At 23.2% G+C, this 26893-nt stretch overlaps 4 protein-coding genes across 7 annotated transcripts; 1 reads left to right on the top strand and 3 right to left on the bottom strand.

The window, feature by feature from the left end:
- Nucleotides 1–944: 944 nt before the first annotated feature.
- Nucleotides 945–3795, bottom strand: LOC126902629 (uncharacterized). Its single transcript, XM_050680095.1, has 3 exons — nucleotides 3637–3795; nucleotides 3346–3550; nucleotides 945–1463 (listed from the first exon to the last, which is right to left on the bottom strand). The coding sequence occupies exons 1-3, from the start codon at nucleotides 3676–3678 to the stop codon at nucleotides 1117–1119; spliced, it is 594 nt and encodes a 197-aa protein (XP_050536052.1). The 5' UTR covers nucleotides 3679–3795; the 3' UTR covers nucleotides 945–1116.
- On the top strand, nucleotides 3788–11407 carry LOC126902633 (uncharacterized). Of its 3 annotated transcripts, none has more exons than XM_050680105.1 (5): nucleotides 3788–3872; nucleotides 4174–4283; nucleotides 8718–9138; nucleotides 9344–9383; nucleotides 10775–11407. In XM_050680105.1, the coding sequence occupies exons 3-5, from the start codon at nucleotides 9076–9078 to the stop codon at nucleotides 11179–11181; spliced, it is 510 nt and encodes a 169-aa protein (XP_050536062.1). In that variant the 5' UTR covers nucleotides 3788–3872; nucleotides 4174–4283; nucleotides 8718–9075; the 3' UTR covers nucleotides 11182–11407. The 3 variants fall into 3 exon arrangements, with proteins under 3 accessions (XP_050536062.1, XP_050536061.1, XP_050536063.1); XM_050680104.1 differs by lacking the exon at nucleotides 3788–3872 and adding an exon at nucleotides 3938–4005; XM_050680106.1 differs by lacking the exon at nucleotides 3788–3872 and having other exon boundaries at nucleotides 4055–4287.
- A 4045-nt stretch (nucleotides 11408–15452) lies between these two features.
- On the bottom strand, nucleotides 15453–17434 carry LOC126902613 (suppressor of Mek1-like). The gene is made up of 2 exons (XM_050680065.1): nucleotides 17274–17434; nucleotides 15453–17037 (listed from the first exon to the last, which is right to left on the bottom strand). Exons 1-2 carry the CDS (start codon nucleotides 17325–17327, stop codon nucleotides 15643–15645), a joined length of 1449 nt encoding a protein of 482 aa, XP_050536022.1. The 5' UTR covers nucleotides 17328–17434; the 3' UTR covers nucleotides 15453–15642.
- Nucleotides 17435–17557: 123 nt separating this feature from the next.
- Nucleotides 17558–24699, bottom strand: LOC126902620 (uncharacterized). Of its 2 annotated transcripts, XM_050680073.1 has the most exons (4): nucleotides 24607–24699; nucleotides 23779–24088; nucleotides 22969–23718; nucleotides 17558–17754 (listed from the first exon to the last, which is right to left on the bottom strand). In XM_050680073.1, exons 1-4 carry the CDS (start codon nucleotides 24649–24651, stop codon nucleotides 17714–17716), a joined length of 1146 nt encoding a protein of 381 aa, XP_050536030.1. In that variant the 5' UTR covers nucleotides 24652–24699; the 3' UTR covers nucleotides 17558–17713. The 2 variants fall into 2 exon arrangements, with proteins under 2 accessions (XP_050536030.1, XP_050536029.1); XM_050680072.1 differs by having other exon boundaries at nucleotides 22969–24088.
- Between the last annotated feature and the right edge of the window lie 2194 nt (nucleotides 24700–26893).

Genomic DNA, 26893 nt, shown 5'->3' on the forward strand with positions numbered 1-26893 from the left:
ATACTAATGAAAAAATTTGAACTCCTTTAAATAAAATTATTTGTATTTATTCAGTAAATAAATTAAAGAAATTAGATCTACAAGATTGATTCTTAATTTTATTTGTTTCTTTTACCATTGAAAAAGAGGAATATATGTGCACTATAAATTTAATATTATTATTTGTGTAGGTTTAAAACTTGTATTTGGGTCTAAAATCCCATCTATTCTATAAATTTGAATAGTGGACACGGAGAGCCTCTCCAACACATTGTTGTTTTGTTTCCTCTTCTCCAAAGAAACACAGTTTATTTAGAGGAGTTACAAATGTTTCTATAGAAACTTTGTGGTCGCACCACAGTAATTATGCAAACAGTATAAATTAACATATACAGAGTGAATACTGAAAAATAGAGTGAAAATGTTTAATGACAAGAATAACAACAAAAACACTTCACCTCCAGCCATAACTTAAAATATTTAACAACTCAAAATATTAGTCTAAAGGTTATCACTTAGTTACTTAATTATTGACATCATTATCTAGTAAATAATCTAGTTAAATAAATGTTTTATAAAAAATAAAACTGATTTCCATATTAACCCATTGTCTTATAAGGTATAACCAAAGGTGGTTTTAGGGGCTATATCTCTCCTCTAGTTAATTATTACTAATAATAGATTGTAACTTTAATGTTAGTAGGAGTATATAATAAGCAAAAAATGATTCTTAGATCCTCTTGAGCAAAAATCCTTATGAATTTATAAATAAATATTAAAGATAATTAAAATAAATATTAAAAAGAAGTTATGACATTACAAAATTCTTCTTATAATTTACATTTTATTATATTTATGAGAAGTTAAAAAACTCAATGGTAAATACTTAAGTTATTACTAATAAGTTTATTACTCACCCAAGTCACAAAATGTGACTCACATTAATAGGTCAATAAAAAAAAAAGTACTGTTTATAGAAGTACTTTATTTTATAATACAAATTATTTTTAGTATACAAATATAGTAATACTCTATTTTATTTATAAAAAAGTTTTGTTAATTAAAAAATATTTTTATATAAAAAATAAAATTACATTTACTATACAAACTATGGTAAATAAATTAGAAAATATAAAATTAATAATCACTAAATTTGGTATTCATACGATTTATATGATCTTCTCTTGGATGATAGTATTGTTCTTCAGGGCGTTCATCCAATGCACGGTTTTCTCTTACATAATGACGGTGCTCATCTGAATGTTCTTCCATTGCTTTTCCTAATGTGGTAACTAATGATCTAGCTCTTGATGTCAAATAACGGTCTACGTGGCCTACTACTGTCATAAACTGTATCATTTTCTCTAAATTTTGATTTGCTTTTTCTGATTTTTCAATTTCATCATTTGAAGCACGGGAACGATATTGTGGACGAGTAGGTTCTTCTTGTTGCATTGAGTTGATAGGGAAATTATAATTGTTAGCTATCAAAATTTAAAGTGAAATATATTAATAATAATCTTTTCTTTAACAATATTGTTATAAAAAAAGTATAACTAAATATAATATATAACTCCTGTCTTTTCATTTTATGAAATAAAGGAGACTATGCGTTATATAAAAATGAAAATTTTTAGTTAACATTTCAGTAATAACTCTTTAATTTTAAAATTTTTTTAAATTAAAATATTTTGTATACTAGGGTAAAAAGAATAATAGCTATTTTTAAAAGTAACACAAGAAAACGACTCTATAATAATTGAAGAGTAAAAATATTAAACTAATCGATCGAAAGTGTTTAATTAAGGAGACAACAAAGTTTTTTTCTTGGAAACATTAAAATGTTTAAATAGGCAAAAATTGTTTATTTCAGAAAATAATATGTATAAGTAGTAATTACAGTAAAATAATTATTATTTTTAGTAAAATTAACATAATTTAATAGATACTAAAATTAAAAATTTTAAATTAATTAATAAAATTTACTATTCATTTTAATATTAGTATCTATTAGTAAAATAATTTTTTTTTAATCCTACTAACTAAACTTTAAATTTTTTTAATGGAAACTCCTATTTTAAATTTAATTAAATGATAGAAAACAAAATTTGTTTTTAATTTTATTCTTAAAATATTTATTATTTGATGAAACTTTTCTTCATTTATTGCTTGTTGAAGTTTTTTTGAAAAATTGTCTAGTGATGATTTGTTGATAGCATACAGTAGTCGTCATATATTTATGATGTCACATAAACGAGTTTTTATTGATATTTTTTGTTTTCATACCCGTCAATTATGACAGTAAGAATAATTACTGATGATAAATTATGGCTCATTGAAACTAACAATTGTTGCATACGGTAATAATGAAAACCAAATTAATGATGAACTTCTATTTTAAATCTAAATCTTTAAACAAATTTAAAACGCAAATATTTGATTGGATAAAATTTAATAAGAATAAAAATGTTTTGAAATAATTTTATGTTATGTTATCTATCTAAAAATGGGGGTTCCATTAAAGAAAATTAAAGTTTAGGTTTTTTATTTTTGAAGGGACGAAAAAAAATTATTTTACTATTATTTTGATACTTACTTCAATTTATTCTATAATCATTTTACTTAGTACTTAATAATTCTTGTCTAAACGTTCTACTGTGTTATAAACAACATGTAAAACGAGCAATCCGCTTCATTTTTATAAAAAATGATAGTTGTTTTCTCTCTTATTGTAGAATATTGTGAATCAAACAATGTTTTCCGTTACAAAAATTGAAAATATACAATAGTTTTTGAGAAATTGAATGTTTTATCTTTAATTGATCACCCTTATTATTCTCGATAAATGTTCTATGTATCCTTAGTTTCAATTATGTATTTTTAAATTACCAAAATTCAATTGCCCTGTGTATTTACGTAAAATCATAATTTGATAAAAATACAGCTTTTTAAATTGTTATTAGAAAGTTATTATAGTTATTAATTATATAATACATTTAAAAAAAAAAAATAATATATTGTTAATTTTTTTAAATACATAGAACATTTTTAGTTACTCTTCAATTATATTATTATTTAAAACTATGACATCTAGACATTAGTTTAGTTTATTAAAATCTATTACTTAGAGTCATGGTTGTTATTATGATTTTGTGCATGAGAAAATGCTGGACTACCCCATCCAAAATAATCATGTTTCTTCATAATTTTTTTATTGGCGATTGTATCTCCTATACATATATTCCTCGCAAGAACACCCATCCATACTTTTAGAAATCGCTTAACGTGCTAGTCTACTATTTGTGAATTATTTGATACAATTACTAAAAACCTAACCGTTATATATAGGCTTGTAACTTAAAATACCTGCTACTTTAGGCTTTGTAACTCCTCTTGTCGGTACTTTTTTAGGTGTTCCTGTAAGAAGTTTAAACGGTTTAATTTCTTCGGCCGTTATTGGTTTATTAGTTTTTACATTCCTAGATCTGCTAATGGGAGCTGAATTTACAGATGATGCGCGCCCGATTTCCAAATCATCACTGTGTCTAACTGTTGGACTTCCAGTCACTATCTAAAAAAAATGAACTAAAATTAGTAACTTGTATTTCAACAATTAATGATTTAATATAAAATAAAAATTGTTCTATTTTTATATACCTGAAATGTTAAGTAAAGCGTAATTGTAACATGGAATATCATAATTACAGTCTATGAGTAATAACTAAAACGTTATGTCCAGCACGTTCATTTAGCCAGTCTTTTTAAAGTTTTCATTGTCGAAATGTTTTGGACATAATACATCTAAACAATTTGCTCTGTTTACATAGTCAATGTGCTGGACGCAAATGGCAGTAATTTAATATAAATATGACACATCAGCATGAATAAGTCAGGTGTGACTAGCACGTTTCACTTTAGTAAAATAGTAGTAGTAAAAAAAAGCACATAATAAATTAAATGGGATAATAATTTTTAATAATACAGTATTATATGTTTTAAAATAATTAAATATAAAAATAAGATCAAGTAATAAGTATACACTGTTATTTATTTTTAATCTAAATGTTAAATATATACAATGCATACTAATTAAGGTTGACGACGGACTTATGCAATTATGCATAGATAGATTTTAGAGTTGTTAAGTTCTTTTTTACTTTATCAAGTCTATATTTGACTCTTTTTTTATTTCAGGAAGCAGAGCATAATTTAAGAAATGTTGACTGCATGACACTAAAAAAGTTATACTACGCCTCTATTAGTGCCACAAATATAAATAAGTGAGCACGGGAGTGCCTGAAAATGTAGGTAAAAATATCAAAGTACAAAATATTCATAATATAATAAAAGTACCATTAAAAATTAAGTAAAATTATAAAATCAAACCTAACGCAATAAGGACAAGTATAGATGATATCTGACAGTGATAAAAAAAGCTTAGATGCAAATCTATAGATAGTGTTTAATTTTTAGAAGAAATTATTGGATTATTCCAATAGCAACATTAATTTCTATCTATCTAATAAAGATTTTCTTAACATAATTATCATTTTAAGAGAAATCGAGTGTCTAAGAGAGGCTAACGAAAAATGCTAGTAAAAGAATCATTCAGTATTTCGATACCTCACTTTGTTATAAATAATTAATATCTAGAACATTCTTTTTGGAAAGAGCTATCCAAAAATATACTTATTGGATTGACATAAAAGCTGCAAAATATTTAACACTAATACTTAAATAATTTTTATAATTTTTTTTGTAAAAGGGGGTTAAACGGGGTACTTATTTCAACCTTTTATAGGACTACAGAGTGATCCATTTAACATTGACCAGCAAATATCTTATCTTATCTAATATGTGTCTTTACGAGCCATCATAACCGCTGCAATTAACTACCTGTATTACAAGTCTACCCGTTTTATACATATATATAGGTAAAAAAAATCAAAACTTAACATAACATGCAAACTAATCGACTTAAATGAAAAATTCAAACGCTAAAAATTATAAAAAAAAAAACTCTATCAATATATCTAACTAAAAATATATGTTTCCATTTGAAAAAAAAAAGTTGGTACCCTTTTAAGGCATAAGGGATGAACCTAAAAATTATCTGATCATGGATAAATGTAGAGTTTTATGTAACTAAAATAATTTAAAAAAAAAATTATTAAAATAATAAATAGTTTTTGAGATATTTGCTGGTCAATGTTAAATGGATCACCCTGTATACCGTTTGATCTAAAAAGTAGACAAATTGATTGAAAAAAAAAATTGAAATAGAAAATTATAACACGAAAAATGATTCTTTTCACCAACATAATATTTGTTGTTTAAGTCGTGGAGCCGTTTACATATAGAAGACAAGATATTGAGACAAATTATTTTTTAACTTATAGTAAATAGTATAAGCATTAATTTAACATATCATTAGTCTGTAGTATTTTCGGAACATTTTCAGAAGTTAAGTTGACGTTCTACTTTTTGTACATTTTTTTAAAGTTTTGAACTCTTCTGTATAAGAAGAAATGGATTTTTAAAAAAAAATACGTCTGAAGAAAGGCACATATATAAAGTATTTATGAAAGAAAAATGATATTGATCCATATATTTTTAAAAAGTTATAGCAATTTAAAGTTGAAACTATAGAATCGAAAATTTTATTTTAAAAATAACATAATTTTTAAATATAGCAGCCATTTGTATATTAAAGATAAATCGTCGAGATAAATTTTTTTTTACCTTATAGTACATTACATAATCTTTTTTTTAACATATATTTGAAGTTCGAAGAATTTCCGGAATACTTTTAAAATGTAAGTTGAAAGAGTTAACGTTTTATGCAAAAGTTGCTATACTTTTGAAGTTAAGTTGAATACTTTCTGTGGATAAGTCAAGGCTTAGATTTTCGAAAAATGTATACAAAGTAAAAGATAAATTCCTAAGTATTTCTAAAAAAAAAAAAATGTCTTGGTTCATATATTTTAACTTTGGGATGACCCTATTTATAGGTTGAATTGTAGTGGTGATTTAAGAATTCGATAATAGGTGAGGATCCAGATAACTTATAGAACGTTAAGTAGTGGGGTGGTCGCCCTTTTACTACCTTTTGCCACCATGATTTTATGTCAATGAGAGGGGCTTACTCCAAAATATCCCCATAGATACACCATAAGGCACTGTGTCTAAGGATTAGGATAAATCGGTGTCACAAGAAACGTCAAAGTAGGCAAAGTGATATTTTATAATTGTCTACAGGGACAATCTTAGAGACACATATTAGTGAAATGACTTTGCTGACTGATGGTGATAAATATGCCAACTAAATTACTTTAATAAAAAAAAAAGTCTATAAATATTTTAAAAATACGGACCATAATGACTTTCTTTAATATACGTTTGGGGAGTATGATGCTTCATAGTTAAGTTAGAAATTAAAAATACATTTAAAATAAATAAATACTAATTTAAAACCAAAAATTATAAAAATAATTAACTTAAAAAGCCACAAAAATTAGTAGGTATGTATTTTGGGAACAATGTACCATAGTAGTATTGTAGTGATTTTTTAGTAATTTTTATGTCTTTTAAGTTATATATTTATTAGATTTAAATAATATTAGCCATAAGTGATCAATTCTTATTATATAGTTAAGTTAGAAAAAAATAAGTTAATATTATAAGTTATTAAATTTTAATTGTGAACCTAATTAAATTATTAGGTACTTAAAAATAATAACTTAAGTTAAGTTAGCTGGTAAACATTTTTGCTGTCCATATAAGTGGTTATTTTTTTAAACATATTTGCAAAGACAATTTAAATTACAACCATTTACCTTATTAACTTTATACCTATTTTATGGACTAAAATTTTTGGACAAATATTCATTGAATTACAAGCATTTTAATACAATTAGTTGGTACGGAACGCAGGCAAAGTATACTTACTATAGTATGTGTTTCACCGACTATCACTACATACTAATTCTTTTTATTAAAATGCTTGTAACTAAATGAGTATTTGTTTTAAAATTGTTATCGATTTATCAAAACTTTTGTAAGATAATTAATATGTTAAATAAAATAAATTCAATTAATTAATTTTCTTAATTAGTAGTAAATAAAACAAAATATGCTTAAAACGTAGTCTATAAAGACAATAATTAAGCATTGTCAGTTAGTCAGTTGTACTCTATACAGAGTGTTCAGTAAATAAGGAAACGAATTTCTATTGTACTCATTGTTTGTAACAATTTAACTGTTTCCTAACTTACTGAACACTCTGTATATTACTGATTAAAGAAGTAAAACCCAGCCCTATTAAAAATATGATTAATATAACGAGAAAATAATAATACAGAGTTTTCAGTAAATAGGGAAAAGAGTTCCTATTGTTCTCATTTTTTGTAACGATTGACCCATTTCCTTATTTTGTATAGTTGAATTTTGTATAGTTGTATAGTTGAATTACAATTATATAGAGGGCAATTTTATTGATCGCTTGTTATCTCTCAAAGAAATTTATAATTTACACATTAATTTATGTAAATTAAACATTTTTGAATTTTGCATAAATTATTATTGGGTGGTTAAATATTTTTTAGATCAATTCTTTATCCTTCATAGTACCAACTTAATATTTTTAAATGACAACATATATATTTTACTAGTTTAAGCGTTATAAAATGTAGCAACTAAGAAAATGACTGATTGATTACTACTATTGATTTGACCAGTATTTCAGAAATTAAGAATATTTTTACTACTGAACTAAAAAAAAATGTTTTCTGCGCCACTTTTGTTACATATTTGGCAAACTATACATATAGTTTAATTGTAAAAAACAATAAAATTCAAACTTAATCAAATTATGGTGATACCAAAAAAATTCTTAATAGAAAAATGTTTTATTATAATTATACGTATTACTCTATTTACTACCGCACTTGCTATTTATAAAAATCTGTATACATGTAATTATATACAAATGTTTAATATGAAAAATATAACATTTTGTTATAACTAAATAGAAGACAAAAATGTAAGATTTAAATAGGATATTTATTTATTTATTTTTTTTTTGTTATTTTTGAGTTATAATATTTGATAAAATAAATTTTTAAAAAAATCCCACTTTCAAAGATATATAAAATAAAATTACCGCTTCTTTTAAACTTCTACCCGGGACAAATGCCCTATTAGCACTGGGTATTTGATATTCCACGAGGATAAAATATTGTCAACATTTTTTTTAAATTTAATACAGCTGATAGGTTTTTTTTACGATTGTTATGTCATTAATTAGATATAATTCGGATAATCAGCACTATCAGTCCATTAAGAAATGAAAATATTTACAAAAAAACACATAACAGTAAAATTAATACCTTCTTTGTTTCACATTAAATGTAATCTTAATAAAAAAATGCATGACAATTACACAAATGTGTTATTTTTTTAAAAAAAAGTGATATAAATAAATTTATCTAACTATATAGTTTTTAAATAAATAAAATTTGTGTCAAATAAAAAAATTACTTCAAAAACAATAATTAAAATAAAAATGTATTAAATTAGTTCCAAGGATATTTTTGAGGCTATTGGTATTTTTAATATTTTTTGTTTTAAATAATATTAATTATAAATATATCATTATATATAATTTTAATTATCATTTTTTAAGTACTTAAAGTATTTAGTTTATTTGTGATGAAATAATTTATTACGATAATTTTCAGGTTATGTTCAAAATGGATTCATCAATAAGTCAACGAATATGATTGATGTTGATGTCCTTGAGACTATCTAAAATTTCAACAGTATTTTCATTTTAAACAATTATTCTAAAAAAATACTTCATTATTAAGTATTTTTATTTTAAATATCATATTGTAGGTTTAAAATTTCAGTAAACATATGATCCCTATAAATAACCAATACACCAACAATAATCTTACAGTGAAACTCATTTGTAATTATACAAAGTTGTTAATATTTAAAATATTTTTTGCTAAATTTACAGGGTCATCAAATTATAAAAAAAATACATATTTAGAAAAACTGAATGAATAATTATTTTACATTACCAATAATATAATGAATTTGTTTATAGTTGCTTCTAGTCTTATAATCATATTATGTTGCCAAATTTTTATTGAGGTATGAATAGAAACCATAATATAAAAAACAATTAGTTTTGTTTCATTATCTGCAGCAATTGTTATTGTTTTTAATGTAATATTTTGTGCACTAACGTTTAAATAGATGATTTTAAACTATCAATAATAAATAATTTTTCAATATTTCAATTAATAAATATATTTTTATACTAATTTTTTCATTATGTCGATGTATTTTTTTTAAGGCTAGTAGTTTTGAGCCCCAAAATGGATGTTTTAACTATGGTAAGTGTAATTCAGTTCTTAATAAACTAAAATGTATTAATCTTTAATTGGTCATAAGCTTGACTAAAATATATATGTAGTAATTACTAGAGATAGGAAGTTGTAGTTTTTTTTATTACACTAACGTACAAAATTTGATTTATATGACAGCTATGAATAAATTTATTTTTGATACTTTGATTCATTTAAGAAGTATTTAAATGTAATCATATTAATTTTTAATATATATTATTAGTACTGCATATATTGTTACTATACATTATAACATTTTTGCAATTGGATTTTAAATACGCAATAAAGAATTTTATACTTCCAAACTTTTGTAATACATTTTTTAATATTTTTACAATCATATTTTAATAAATTGTAATTTACATTTTAAAATTGTAGTTTTTATAAATCAATTTATTTTAGTAGAATTCCATGTAGAGATTTGATATCATAAAACATTACCTTAGAAAAAATTTAAAAGGCGTATGCGAATAGAAACAATAAATATAAATATTTTGCTTTTTTAATAATTTAGAAATTTATAAAATTCAAACATTAATCAGTTAAAATTTGAAAAAATATTAATTTTTTTATTGTTTAATATTTATATTTAATAATATTCGAGTGATCTATATTATATTACTTTTAATCATTTGCACATGTATTGTTACTATGTTCTATTTGTTATTAAGATTAATTTTCAGTAAAATTTTACCTTTTGAAGACTTTTTAAAATCATTTCCATGTTTTAGAGATTTTTATTTAGAGCATTTTTGACTTTTTGATGTATTACGTGTTTCTTATGCATCATTTTTCTAGTTTTAGTAAGTATATTTATTATGACAAGTCAACTGTACAATATCAAAACATTACTTGTATTAAATTTTACAAGACAATGATTTTTGCAAATTTTGTGATGTATATTATTCTACGATTTTGTTTCTTATCGTGTTGTAACTTCTACAAGAATAATTATTATGAGTTTTCTATAAAGATATGATAGAAAAATTCAACCTATCTTTTTATAAAAAGCAATATGTAAAAAGTAAATGTTAATAAATATTGGTTAGTTAGAGTTAGTTACTGTGTTATAACGTTGTACAGTTGAAGTTGAAGAAAATAACTTTTTCTAAAGAAACAGAATAATTAAGGTTTAAGTAATTATTTCTATACCAAGTAATTCAAAATTATAATTTTAAGTTATTCCTACAAATAACTTCTATGTTAGTACAAATGTTATTATTGTCTCTATATTTAAAAAAAATGTTGTCACCAAACTCAACTACATAATTTATTATTTTTAACAGGTTTCGCTGTATTATTGGTTATCAATTATGCAGTTTTATTTTTATTACTTTGTCATAATCTATTATAAATCATTTAAGTGTTTATTAAAATAGGTTGTTATGGGTGTCAGAACCAGAAAAAACTTTTAAGCGGAACTTGTAATGGATGTCTATCTTGCTTGTCTGGAAACCAGGCCGGAGGAGCCTCATCTTTCTCTGAGAGATCTGCAATACCTTCTTATATTTCTACAGTAAACCAAATTCCTTTGTACCCTTATTATATTAGTGGCAATAATTACGGGCCAAATGGTTATGGTTTGTGTAGCTACGGTAGTTATAGTTCTATTGATGGATGTAAATTTAATATGATTAGTAAAGATCTTTTACCAAAAAAACCGCAATTATCCAACAAAATAATATCTAAAAGATTACTTCAGAAGTTGAATAAACTCGATGGATATGGTGGTAGATACCAACAAGGGATGACTCCTTATTATGATCAGTCTAGTGTACAAATATAATCATAAATATTATAAAATTTTTATAATATTTGATATAATAATATTTATTAAGTATAAATATTATTGTGAAATTAAATTACAAAAAGGAGAATGCTTAAAACATTCCGTTAAAAATTGTATGAAAAGAAAAACACAAAAATAGTTTTTCATACAAAACAAATCTATCAATAAAATTAGGAACAGCATTGTGTCACATAAAATAAGTAAAATTATATATTAATATCAACATTCTCAATTTTTAATAAAATTTTAAATTATTATTTGTAAGAATATTTAAACTAACTTAGAAATAAATGAAACATTATACGTTATTTGAATTTAAACCACGTATTGATATTTATTTATGTTTTTTTTGGCAAATTAATTTGTATAATATTATTATACGAAATAATATGTATACACATTATGTCATACTTTTATACCAAATATTAACACAATAATTTTTCATCAACAAAATTTTATTCGCTTTAAAGAACTAAAGAACTGTAATCGGCTTAATACATTTTTTTAGGTATTCCAAGAAAACCTGTAATGTTCAAAAATTAAAATTTTATGTACTTAAATATATGTTTTTATCACTAAAGAGTTTTTCCTTTAAGCCATTTACTAGTGTAAATAATCTAATTTATAATGTATAAAATTTTACTTTTATAAATTAATCATAATTTAGTTGTAAGTAAAAAAAAAGTATAAATCTGTTTTTTTAATATTTGATTATTAATTATAAAACTATGATTTATAGGACAGTAATAATATTTTGAAGTCAATATGTAGTAAATTTACCACATAAAAATCATGTTGATTCGAATTACTGTTATTATTTTCTAAGGAATAATAAAAATGATGTTCATTGTAGAAAGACTATGGTAGGTATTGTTTGATATGTCATTGATCTATTTGCGTGGGAATCATACAGATATAACCATAATATAATTCACGTTTGAATGTATAAATATTTAATATTTACAAAGTAAAGCTAATGAATATTCAAAGTATATTTTAGATAGTTATAGTTTCTTAGTTTTGAACACGTATTAAAATGATGCTATAATTGTAAATTTACTGTTTCTATTTACATGTTGACTATACATACTTGTATGTCTTCTAAATTATACTTTCAGGTAGCTTATATAAAAACATGTGTAACAAGAAATTTACAATTTTTTAAATACATATAATTTTTTGGTATTACAAAAGTTATAATAAAAAAAAATCATATAAATTATTTTTTTATTCAATATGGCATTTTAATAGATAAACTTTTAATTTAGCTTATTAATAATCAATACGTATACTATTATTTTTGTTAAAAAAAATTAGAATTAATAAACGTGATTAGTCAACAACAAAGATGAACCTTACATTAAAAAATTTTAAATTTTATCGAAACACGTAATAATGAAAATAAATAGTGAATATTACACGCAATTTTCACAATTTATAGATGATTTATTAAATACTATATACATAATCAATAATAAACTTATGATTCGGTTTTTTAATTTAAAGTGCTCTTATTGATATGTTAATTTATCAAGAAATGCTAGAATGTTTATTTTTAATTTTATTCATTTGTGCTTAGTGTAATAAAATGAAAACTAAAAGTATTTATTGCATCAAACAAATAATTTTTAAAAAAAATAATGGCTAATATCTTTATAATATAAAAAACTTATCTATAAATAGATTTTTGTATAATAGTAAATAAATGATCTGCTATGATTTTATTAATCATAAATTAATTATGTAAGAGGACATTTTTGCCATTAAAAAACAATGAAATCGTTCCTTTTAATAGATGAATTAATATGTTAAAAATATTTAAAATTTATTTAGCTTAAATCAAACACATCATTTTTAATTATCTTTTAATAAAATGTTTCAGATATAATATAACTATAATATAAATTCTAAACCTTTAAAATATATTATTTATTCTTAAGATTTAAAATTTATATACATATATTAGTAAAGTTTCTTTAGATACATGTACACACAAAAATATCTTTGTGAACTTGTACATAATATAAAAGAAGAATTTATGATATAATTCTTCTTAACATCAAATTACCTATACATTATTATTAAATTAATAGTATCTATAAAATGTTGCAAAGAAATCTAGACATGCTAGTTTGCATATTTTTCAACAATTTTATTTTGACGGTCGAAATTTAACCTTCGCACAACAAAAAACATATCATTTGTAGCAACAAAAAAATTGTATGTTGCCTAAACAAATTGTACGTGTTCTCTCAAAAGATTCATTGTTGATGAAATGTAAACAAGCTGATAACGACTAATTTCATTTTTAATTTTAAATTTTAACTTTCTCTGAAAGTTAAGAAAAATTATTTTAATTCAATGACGTCCTGGTTTGTATAATTTAAATTAGCACAATTGTTTTTTTTAAATATTAATGGATAAGTAAAATTAACTTTTGTCTTAAAAATATTAAATGATGCTAATATTTTTTTTTAATTGATGTTGCACGGACGTACTAGATTAAAATATTTGGTAGTATTAAAATAATGTTCCTTTACTATAAAATTGTTTGATACCATTTTATATAATGCTAAAAAATTAGAAAATATAACATATGTGTATAATTTTTAATTTAGAGGTGTGCAAAGCTCTCTTAATCAACTTAGTTGCGCATAAGTCTAAGGATAGTGTAAGTTATTGTATATAGGTGTAAATTTCAAATAGTACTTGATATAAATAACCTAGTTTTGGCATAACTTTATACAGCCTAATATTTTATAAATATATACTAAAATCAGGTTCATATTTATAAAAATGTTCGATGAGGTCCACATTTAACTTTGTTAATCTCTAAACTGTTTGGTTGGGTTTGGTCATCTTTTCTAATTATTATACTAAAAAGAATCCTTAGTTAAAACTAATAATTTTTTATATATAGACTTCCAAGAATTTTTTAGTTAAATAAATAGTATTTTTTTATTAAATAAAATATTTTTTTCGTTGATTTGGCAAAATATTTGTTAAATTTTTATTCTTTTAACAAAAAAGTGGTTAAATTAATAATTCAATTATTATTTTATAATTTTTAATTTGTAATCAAGAAAACGAATGACAACTTTTGGACTAGTATTTCCAGTAGTTATTATCATTTTATATCTTTGTGGGAGGAGGAGTAAGGTTGGAAAATGTCTAGTGATAGTTATACAGGGTGTTCAGTAAGTCAGGAAACGGGTTTCTATTGTTCTCATTGTTTGTAACAATGAGAATAATAGTTTATATATCATATGATATATTCCATAATCTCCTAAATATTATAAAGCTCCAATACGAAAAAAATTTTCAAAGTTATCTTGTTATATATTCAATGAATATTGTACCTAGAAATTAACATTTTGCACACTAATTCCAAAAGAATTCATATATATTTAATGATTCATTTTCAACCCTAATATAAATGTTTAGAAATTTGTGGGCATCTAATATAGAATTTATTGTAGTATAATACTGTTTTACTACTAGAAAGTGTAGGCAGTCCAAAATGAAAAATGTTATTAAATGATGATTTAGATTTTAATTTTTTATGATATATATTGAGATACCACATTTTAAAAATAATTTTTAAGGGGCTTATAGAAGTTTTCAATGTATTTTACTTTAGTAAAAAGAAGTAATTATATTTAATGTATAAGAATTTAATAAAATTTGATTTTTCAAAATTGCGTGATTACTGCAATTTTTTGTTGCAGGACTAAATAAATATGTTAAAAAAATTTTCCTCGATGTAAATAAAAGTTAAATAATTTAAATAAACTATTAGTTATTTATATATGTTAATAAAATTGTGTGTGTACAAAGAAATCTGTAATTTATTTTGAAATAATAGTCAAGTCAACTAATATATATTTTTTTAATTTGCTAATTTTTGTAAAATTGAGTTTATAACTGTTAAAATAATGACCTATAATAATAGCCAAATATTTAAATTATAATTTAATACATTGTTACTTTTTTATTTTTTGTATAGTTTTTAATTAACTTAAAAATCGTGTGGTGTTTCAAAATACGGTAATTATTGTTATTTAGTAAACTAAATCGAAATTACATGACTGCATTGTTAATATTTTATTTTTTTCTTCTTAATGGTAATTAATACTTAATAAAATACTATTCATTAGTTTTTAAAATAAATTAATACAAAAAAATTAATTGTTTGAAAGTATCTAAAAATTAAATTATGATTTTTAACACTTAAATAAATAATTTATAAAATTTTGAAAACATTACTATTCAGATATCATTTTACAATAAAAATTGTGATAAAAATCAACACCCATTATTTTTTCATAACTATATAAACAATAATTAATTTCACCTAGTCATCACTAATGAAATATATGTAATATTTAAATAGGATTTGGTTAATTTATCATTATAGACAAATGCTAATAAATTATTCAATTGCATAATCACTTAATTTTATGATCTAGAACTCGATTTTATAGGTGATGTAATTGGTTTAGTGGTATGTCGATAATTAACTTCAGAATCATCTTTAGATTTTTGTAAATTAGCTTTTGAAGTTAATTGTATGTGTTCTAATAAGCTAATAAAAAAGTCAGTAATAGGTCTAACTCCTGGTATATAATTGAGTTCCACTGTTCCATATGCATCTGGGTTTGATTGACTATCGTAGCTACTTCTTTGACTTCCTTCTCTATTATCATAATTTCTGTAAGGTTGGTGGTAGTCATCAGAGTAAATTTTGTCAGTTCCAAAAATGTCATAACTGTCTTTGATTTGAATATTATATAAATCGTTATTAGTGTCGTTTTCGACGTCGGTATTTTTATTGATTTCTTCTGACTGACTGTTTCCAACTGTTGTTTTTTTGTTAATATTTTTATCTAAATGACTGTTACCAGTTATTATATTGCTTTTAGAAGCTTTTTTCTCTTTATTTTTTTCGTTGGAAGAATTTTTCATTTTTTCATTTTTACCCATTCCTTTCAGATTATCATTTACTGATTTTTTTTTATTTTCGACTAAATTTTTCTTTTTATTTATATTGGTGGAATCAGTATTACCTGTCGTTAAAATTTTACTTCCAATAATTTTCTGCCCTTTAACTTTTTCAACTGGACAACTTTCCTTTTGAGTTTTGATATTGCTTAATGTTTTCTTTCCTTTACTTTTGTTATTTTCAACATCTTTATTATTTTTAATATTTTCAACAATATGTTTGCTATTTTTTTTATTTATCCATTCAACGTTGTTGCTTTCTTTATTAGACACATCATGACTTTCTAATTTTTTATTTTTTATTTTTTTTGATTTGTTACTCTCATCGCAGTATATATTTTTATCATTTTTTTTGGAGGTGTTGTCGCTGTCCTTTGAAGAAACACAATCATCAGATTCTAAACCATTATCCACCTTTGGTCGGTTGTTTTTTATATTTGTTTGTTCTTTATAGGTTTTTTTTTCATCAAAATTAAAATCCTCAGTATCGTCTTTTTCTTCTGTACTCGAAAAACAGTCATCTTCGTAGTCTAAATTATAGTCATCTTCTGATGCCTTTTTATTCAAAACAAGTTTTTTCTCTTTACGCTTATTAGTATTACTTTTATCTTCATAGTCTGCGATTGGAACATTATTTGTTGGTTGAGGATCTTTCTTTAAGGATTCTGCTGATAGTGAGTTAATAGAATCGCCAACTCTATTACTTTCAATGTTATTACTAGGATTATGATTAGGCACTATTCCATCGGAATAGTCGTGAGGTGAGAGGACTCGAGTGGGTCCCGCTTCAATTGTTGGATTGAAAATTTGAACAAATGATTTCAATAATAAATCTAGACAACATTCGGAACTCTGAAAAAATAAAGTTAGCCAAAGTTAAAACTTTTTCTTATTTCGTGAAAATTTTCAACAAATGATTTATTTACTAACTTGGTAAGAATTTAATTTATTTTTAAATTTCGTTATAAAATTTAGCATTTAGTTAGACTTAATTTATAAATTTATTAAATTAAGAATATGAAATTTTATTCTTATCAAATGATGATTATTGCTTTTTCATAATGATCAACATAAAAAAATTTACTTACCGGTGGATAGAAAATCGCCACTGCGATGAATAAACTTAAGGTGTATAATTTCATGGCTATTCACAACCGAAGATTTTCAAAACGACTATTCATTAACGAAACGTTTTTGTCATTAACCTATTCATAACTTAATCCTAGTATATCAAATGTTTAACAAATAATCATTATAAGACATTTATGTATCAGTATGACGTGTTAATGACCTTCATTAAGATATTTTGATTAAGTTGCATTTCTATAATAAGAATTTCCATGAATAATGGAATTAATATTATTGTATATAAAATTATTAGGTGAATGTTAAATTTAACATGTACAACTTTATTAATAATAATTTAAAATCTATGTACAAAAATATACATTAAAAACAAAAGTTTAATTAAGTATAGCTTAAAAATGAAAAAAAAACAATAATATGGATAATAGAAATAATATTTTAGTTAGATGGTATCAGGATCTGGATAACACGTTGAAGGTTGCTCTGAAAAAACAATTTTGTAAAAAAAAATAATTACAATTAGCTTCACTTTAGACTTCTAACAATTAAGTTTACACTTAATTAATTTACATTAAAATGTTTTAACGTACTACATATAAACGATATTAAATCGTTTTATAAAACTATCTATATCAAAATCTTCTAAAATTAGTAAACGACTAATTTAAATTTTAAGTTTCTTAAAAAAATTCAAGATAACGTTATTGGACTAATGGTAAGTTTAAGTTTGAAAAATGGATGATTATGGCCCTTTAACCTAAGATTTCATGGGTTTCATTTATTTGTTATAACCTAGGCAACAAAAGTCTTTATCTTTACTATGTAAGTTTTAGCAATTACATATTTTAATTTTAATTTATTCTTAAAGTTACAGGTAAAACGCGAGAAAAACAAACTTAAAATTTTTGAGATGATGATGTGTTTTATTAATTTTTACCACCCTAAAATGTTTTTTTATATAACAATAATTATAATTTTCTAAGCTTAAAAAGATGTACCTCTCAAATATTATCACAAATGTCTGACATTTGTCTAATTTTTCTTAGTCTTTAGATAAATACGAACATATTAAATATATGTAATGAGAGTAAATTTATTATTAACATCTTTAATAACTTCAAAAAAACTATTTTAAATTATAAAGTAACACCTTTTTTTAGAATAACCGTTATTAGTTTTCTGGCAATCAAAAAATGAGTGAAGGTCAAATGTTGGTTACAACTTGGAATCATTGGTAATTTTAACACTTTCCTGACCCTCTTTTAATATGTCCATTCATTTTTCTTATACCCGTTCTTTGTAACATGAACTTAATTAAATTAATACATTTTTATTGTAATAGTAAATTATTCTCTTCATGTTTACAACACATTTTGCTCATTGACTATTTATCATTTTTTTATATTAAAATATTGTTCTTTCACATTATTAAAGCCTTAACTATTTTATCATTACGAGTATAATAAGATCTCACATATGCTTGTCTAATAGAGACGTGCTTTGCAGTCTTGCGGTTCCGTATGAAAAGCCTACAAACCTATTGACTGATGTCAATTGCCCGTTTGACTATTATTACAATAATAACCATTATATTGTATTCAATATTATTAAACAAATTTAGTCTTGTTGACTCAATTGAACATAGTCAACTCAGCGTGTAAGGTTTCATTTCCTCCCTCATATCTATTCTCAAATAAAATCATGAATTTATTTTGTATATTGTTGATTAATTTGTAATATTTTTAAATTATGATTTAAAATATGTCGTATTAGAAAATGTATAATCTTTGTATTTTAATTTTGAACATTTATATTATTAATACGTGTTTGACATTTTTTTGCTGTACTTTAAGCTTAATATTATTTTATTTTATTATTAATTTGTTATTTTATAACTAATTTCACTTATAATACAAAAAAATCATCGGCTACACTACTAGTTTACCAGCTTTTTTATTAATTTTCCTCCAAAATTTAATCTATAAAACTTAGCAAATAGATTAATGGTGTAATATTTCTAATAAGTGTCATTTAATAAAATGAAATAAAATAAAATAAATGTCATTATGTATATAGAACCTTGCCTAGTAGTGAATCCAACTTTTTAGGATTTATATGATTTTATTGGTGAACGCGTTACGGACAGGAACCGGTAAACATCACATACTACATAATAAGTTTAAAATATTATACAGTAAAAAACAATTTAAATGTTAAAAATTATTTAATACTTTTTATTTAAATTTTTATGAAACTGGGTAGTTTGAAGGTATTTAATACAACAAAATACTGAATAACAATCAAAACAGTGTGATTTAAATTTGAATTAAATTAAGTATCTAATAAAATTAAAATAAGTTGAAGTAAACAATATGTTTCCGTTTTATTATATAGGTCCTATAAAAAAAATTGAACAATTTTTCAAAAATTATGTATTAATATTTTAGTTGTTTATTTAAAATGTATCCTATATATTGAATTAATTTACAGTAATGTAGTAATATAGTAATATTTATAAATTTTATATGAAAATTTTTTTTATGTATAATCATATGAAAAATTCTTAAAATAATTAAAATAAATTAATTAGTTTTCACCGATTGGTCTCAATATATCAAGGAATATTTCTTCCAAATTTCAATATTCTGAGGTGAATAATTTCTTTAAGAGATTTAATTAAAACTTAACCGTATCAAGTGCATCACCCTCCAATGATATATATACAAAATGACAATTTATCAAATTTGTATTCAGGCCTCTCTTAACAAAAATCATAAACAGTGAATTACTCCACCAATGAACTGGCTAATTGTTTTCAAAAGATTATCTCACTGCTTTATCATCATCATTATTTGTAAAATGTATTGAATTATAAATTCCGTTGGCCAGCTTTTCACAATTTTAATCTTATGTGATAAACGCTAAGTTATCATAAAGTCAAAGTCAGATTACAAAAAGAAGATATTTATATAATTCAACGCCAGCTGCAGATCAAAGAGTTTTTGTGATGAATAGTCTGTATTTTTAAATATCAAAGCGAACTATTTTAGCATGGTGAAAACGGACATTAAATTTAATAAAAAATATACGATTTTTGTAAAAAAATTCTTTTTTATATTTTTAACTTTATAATACTATAACTTTTTGAAAAATGTATGGATCATTACAATTTTTTATGACAAGTACTATTTTTATATTTCTTTTATGCGAAATACTTTTTTTTTTAATCGGACGACCTCACATTATGCTGGGAGGGTTAAATGCATATAGAAATTAGAACTTTTTCAACTAATTTTTAATTAAAATATATTAATCAATTATTCATACGTAATCTAATAATTAAACATAAATACTTGTTAGGATATAAATATTTGTTTATAAAGATTTTATTATTATTTAGGGACCATATGCGAAACTCTCAGTGCAGATTAGAAATCAGCGCGAAAATGGGTTTAGAAAATTATATTTTGGTCTCGGATGAAAATTCCTTGTAGACCAGTAAATTTATAAATAAATTACAAAGAATTTTTTTTTTAAGTATTTCAACCAACTTTTAAACGCATTTACCATAAAAGTAATATCGACTTTATAATTTTTTATAATTTCTCCGTAAAAATTACAATACTAAATTATTAAATATCAATTTCATACTATATTTAACTGCTATATAATTATTTATACATATATTACACTGATGAATTATAAAACTTGTAATTAGGATATAAATAAGGAAATAGGAGATCATGTTGCTTTTGTAATAATCCACTATTTTTTTAAAATTAAACACCATCTATAGATTTGCATCGAAGCGTTTTATACAGGGTGATTTTTTTATCATAACCCACTCAATTACTTGCAGAATAATAATAATTTAAACATTTTTTTTTTTTTATTATCTTTAGTTACACACTATTCTTGAATTTTTAACTATGTAATACTTTTTAAGTTCATCCCTTATGCCTTGGAGGGGGGTCAACTTTGTTTTTTTAAATGGTAACACATATTTTTAATTTAATAAAATGTTTGAGTTTTTAATTTAATAGTAAATGGCATTTGAATTTTTAATATAACTTTATTAGCTTATTAGATATAAACATTTAAAGTTTCAAAATTTTGAGTTAATATACATGTATAATACACATGGGATTGTAAATACAGGTAGCTAATTGGATTTTTATGACATTGCTGTCTCAGTCACGGATTGTTTATTATCAATTATGATTATCAATAGATATACTTTCTGTATTGTCAGTTAGTGTATTTATAAACTCATAACAATGTGCCTTACTACAATTGATAATAACAATGCTGTGTACCTGCTAATATCGATGTTATAAAAAACCAATTAGCTACCTATATTTGTAATCCCTTGTGTATTATACCTGTATATTAATTCAAAAATTTGAATCTTTAAATGATTATATCTAATAAACGAATTAAGTTATATTAAAAATTCAAATGCCATTTACTATTAAATTAAAAACTCAAACATTTTATTTAATTAAAAATATGTGTTACCATTTAAAAAAACAAAGTTGACCCCCTTCCAAGGCATAAGGGATGAACTTAAAAAGTATTACATAATTAAAAATTCAAGAATAATGTGTAACTAAAGATAATGAAAAAAAAAAAATGTTTAAATTATTATTATTCTGCAAGTAATTGAGTGGGTTATGATAAAAAAATCACCCAGTATAATTGTGATTTTAATCACTGTCAGATTAAATCTATACTAGATCTAACTATGCCACGTCTCCACTGTGCAGGATTTTTATTATTAGTGTACAATTATAAAAATTTTTTAAAATTTAAAAATAGTAACTTTTGACTTTTTTCACAAATTTTGACGAGTTTATTACAATTTTAGGACGAATAATTATTTACAAGTTAGTTACATGCATTTTAATATACTGAGTAGGTATAGCTCTTGCTAATGCTTAAGCAATTCATCTGCAATACATACTTATTTTAAAATAAAAAAAAAATTATTACTATAACAAATTTTTAAAAATTATGATATAATCCTAGTCTAAAAATACATAAACTATTAAAAAAATTTATTATGAATTTTAATTCAATAAATGAAAATTTCTTTAAATTTTATCAAAAGTTACAAAAATTGTCAATTGGTTCTGTTCCATCATGTATATTACAAAAAATAAATAAATAGCATATTTTTTCAGGAAGGATACATTTCAGTTTTTCTTGATTCAAATTTAATATTATAGTTTTATATTTAATATTATGAATACTATAATTCTTTATAAAAACTGAATTATCATTTAGAATAAATTTATCTTTATTTAATAGGACTATGTTTATGGTATCAGTAGTATCTCTTCTATTTGAATTTTTATCAAACATATTTTAATGATTGATATACATTCAAAATAAATTTAAATGTATTGCAATTTTGTTTTTATAGTACGCTAATTGTTATTATATTGTTAATAACTAATTTAATAGCAACAAAATTTCAACAATAAAGTTATTTGATATTTTGATGTACTCATTAAAAATTTGTTATGTGATTATATTACACTCTCTTTAGGTATATAATTGTTTACCCATTAGATCAAACCTACCAATAGAATCATTTATTAAGGATTTTTATTTGATTGGAAATATGCAATTGGATACTATTCCGATGTAATACTTTTGTGTACCTATTAAAAATTTAATTTCTTGTTTACATACCTTTGATAGTTATATCTGGAATATGAACAGCTGCTACGATGTCATTAAAAATTAGTAATGGTACATGTCTGTAACGACAAATATCTACTTGAACTTCAGCTGGATTGATGTTATGAAATTGCCAACACTCTTCATTATCTTTTGGAATAAATGGTAATTTTTTACCATTTGGAAATACATAATTAATACTTTCAGGGTTTTTTAAAGCATTTATTATGTTTCTAATTGTCTGAACATTTACAGTTGTACCATCATGCCAGCAAATTTGTTTAATGTCCTGATTATTTGACGACCTTTGAAAATTTTCTTTATCAACAGCATAATACAAATTAAATGGAACTCTATATCCCGATGAAGTTATAACAATTGCAGATTCAGTCAGTTCTGGTAACTTTGTTGCCAATAATATAGCATAAGTTGAATATAAACCATTAAAGACATTTGGAATCATTAGTGTTTCAGATCCATTAGATATACTAGTTAATATTTTACTATATACGTCTAAGTTAACTTCTGTTCCATCATTAAGTGTAATATAGTCTTCATCTAAGCTACAACAGCTTTCATTGTCTTCCATATCATTACAATTATTTAATCGTAGCATCTCTTCAAATTGTTTATAAGACATTTTTTCATCGTCGATCAAAACCGATACGTCAGACTTCAATTCTTCTGGTAAATAACAACTAATTGTTTTAAATTTTAAATAAGACATTATTATGCCGCTTGGCATCTCAACCATTACTTTAGCTAGTATACATACAGGATTTCTATCACTAGGATTTGTTGCAGATGAGATTACGTGTGTACCTGTGTTTTTATAGTCATAATTAACAACAACTGTTCCTCCATTAGATAAAACTATTGGGTTTGAATTTTTTGAACGAAAAATAGAACTTGTACTTTTTGGTTTCATTTTGAAATTAATTGTAATTGGCGCTTTTTCTGAAAAAATTATCGGAGAATCATAAAACTCATTAGAATTTTTACTTTCGTTATTTATTTGAATATTGTCTATTGATTCTGCTGATACAGAAATGTCATAAATGTCTCGTTTTAATTGTAAAGCTGATTTATCTTTTAAACTTGAAATTTCTAAATCGTATATACCACACATAACCTAAAAAATAAAACGTATTATAAAACATAAAAAGTTTATTTAATTTTAGAATATTTTTTAATAATATACATAATTAGAAGTAGTTGTTTAGTTTTGCCATAGTTATTTTTAGAAATTAAATCTAAAATCCAATTTTAACTATTTTATATTTATTAATAGACTTATCATTCTTATTAATATTCAAAAATGTTATAATTTTTTTGTAAAAACCTCAATTAAAATTTTTTTTTACAAATAACAATACGTAAAAATTATATAATTTAATTAGTAATTTAATTTCAAAATAAATTTTTTCTGACTTTTCAATTCAAATTTATAGTTAGAGTTAAAATATTATCGAAAATACCCATTTTTTAAACAATTAGTATCGGTATAAATTACATAAAAATATTAGCAATTGAAAAAAATTAAAAAAAATAATATATTGTGTAATTATAAAGTAAAAAAATCATTTAAAATGAATTTAATGACAAATATACTTAATTAAATTAATGTTACAAAATAATTAAAACATTTACCTGTATAATGATAAATGATCCATAAAATAATAATTGTGGTAACATATTGAATCAAAAGTAAATATTATATAAAAATATAACTTTACCAACGGCTAATTATTTCAGTATAGTTTAAAAATTATACGAATGTGAATCTAATTTAAAAATGAAGTAAAAACATTTTCAGACCCAGTCAGTTTATTTCAGATAATCAATTACGTGTTTTCTAAGTTCTTCCTCATAAGATATATTAGGCCGGACAAACATTTTCTGTTAAAGATGTGATAATTATTAAATATTAATGTATTATAGAATGAACCTAGTTTTTTTTGCTATCTTAACACTAACACTTTACAGTTATGAATATTACTTTACTCAATTTATAGTCAATTATTTAATTAAAATTCTCGTATTGAATGAGAGGGACGTATCATCAAGCAAAAAAACGGTAGCACAGTGGGGTCGAGGCACAGTATGGACGAGGCATAAGATGGGACAAGTATAGATGATATCTGACAGTGATTAAAATCACTATCATAAGAAACACTTCGATGCAAATCTATAGATAGTGTTTTATTTAGAAAAATTGGTGTATTATTCCAAAAGCAACACCAACTCTTATTTCTTTAATTATATCCTGATTAGTAGTTCATTGATTTTAAAATATAATATATGAATAAATACTAATTATAGTTTTTAAATTTAGTATGAAATTGATATTCAATAATTAAATATTGTAATTTAAACGGAGAAATTATAAAAATAATAAAGAACTTATATTATGCTTTACTTTTATGTGTATAAAAATTTAAAAGGCTGGATACAATAATTTTCAATAAAAACTGTTTGTTACTATAAATAAATGCACTGGACTACAAGGAACTTTCATCAGAAGCAAAAATATACTTAAAAAAAATCAACTTTTTGCGTTGTTTTCGAATCTGAAATTGTGAGGCCAGCTATGATGTATAGTTCATTGGGTTGGGCGGTTGATAAGAAAGTAGAGCGGAGAATTAGTGTAGCAGAGATGAGAATGTTTAGTTGAATGAGTGGAGTGACTAGAGAAGATAGGATAAGGAACGAGCATATAAGAGGAAGTATAGGTGTTGCGTCAATCGTGGATAAGATGACAGAAAATAGACTTAGATTGTTTAGTCATGTTATGAGGAGAGAAGAATGAGAAGCTGTAAGAACAGTTATAGAAATGAATTTTGAAGCAAGAAGAGGTAGAGGAAGACCAAAAAGGAGATTGAGGGATGTTATTTAATGCGATTTGTGGACAGCTGATGTGAGCATAGAAGATGAGGGAGATAGTGTCAAGTAGAAGCTTAGGATAAGGGTGGCCGATCCCAAATAGTTGGGATTATGGCAAAGAAAAAGAAAATTCCGGTGGCAATTGACATAATATGATTGTTGTTTGGGAATGTACAATTTAGCGTTTAGTTGGGTTTAAACAATATAGCGTGAAATCAATTACCTACTCTATCGCTTGTATATTAATATACACTACACTTTAATGATACAATAAATAAATAAACTCACACATACACACATATGCATTTATAACATTGTGTCTAACGTAAGTGTAACATGATAAAAAGTAACCGTAAAATGAAAAAAATGGAATATAAATTTTAGTACTCATATTAAATGTAATGTAACTCGAAAAATATTTGTTTAAATGAAAAAATATAAGATAATTTTTTTGTATGTAATTGTCTTTTAAACAATTTTTGTAAGTTCAATATTTTTTGAGAAAATTAAAAAAGCTCATGTTTTTGAACTTTTGCGAGGCTGTAAAAAAAAACATGAATTTTTAACATATTAAAAATCTAATCAGTAATTATTTGAAAACAAATTTTTTTTCTTTTAATTATTATTTTATATGTAATTAATAATAATATTAAAAATTAGAAGTGATAGAAAAAGTCTAATTGCAGATTTGAAAACAACGCAAAAAGTTGATTTTTTTAAAGTATATTTTTGCTTTTGATGAAAGTTCCTTGTAGTCCAGTGCATTTATTTATAGTAACAAACAGTTTTTATTGAAAATTATTGTATCCAGCCTTTTAAATTTTTATACACGTAAAAGTAAAGCAAAATATAACTTCTTTATTATTTTTATAATTTCTCNAAGCATAATATAAGTTCTTTAGTATTTTTATCATTTTTCTGTTTAAATTACAATATTGAATTATTAAATATCAATTTCATAATAAATTTAAAAACTATAATTAGTATTTATTCATATATTATATTTTAAAATCAAAGAACTACTAATCAGGATATAATTAAAGAAATAAGAGTT

The sequence above is a fragment of the Daktulosphaira vitifoliae genome, unplaced genomic scaffold (genome assembly GCF_025091365.1).
Source record: "Daktulosphaira vitifoliae isolate Bord-2020 unplaced genomic scaffold, ASM2509136v1 Scaffold_3, whole genome shotgun sequence".
Lineage (NCBI taxonomy): Eukaryota > Metazoa > Arthropoda > Insecta > Hemiptera > Phylloxeridae > Daktulosphaira > Daktulosphaira vitifoliae.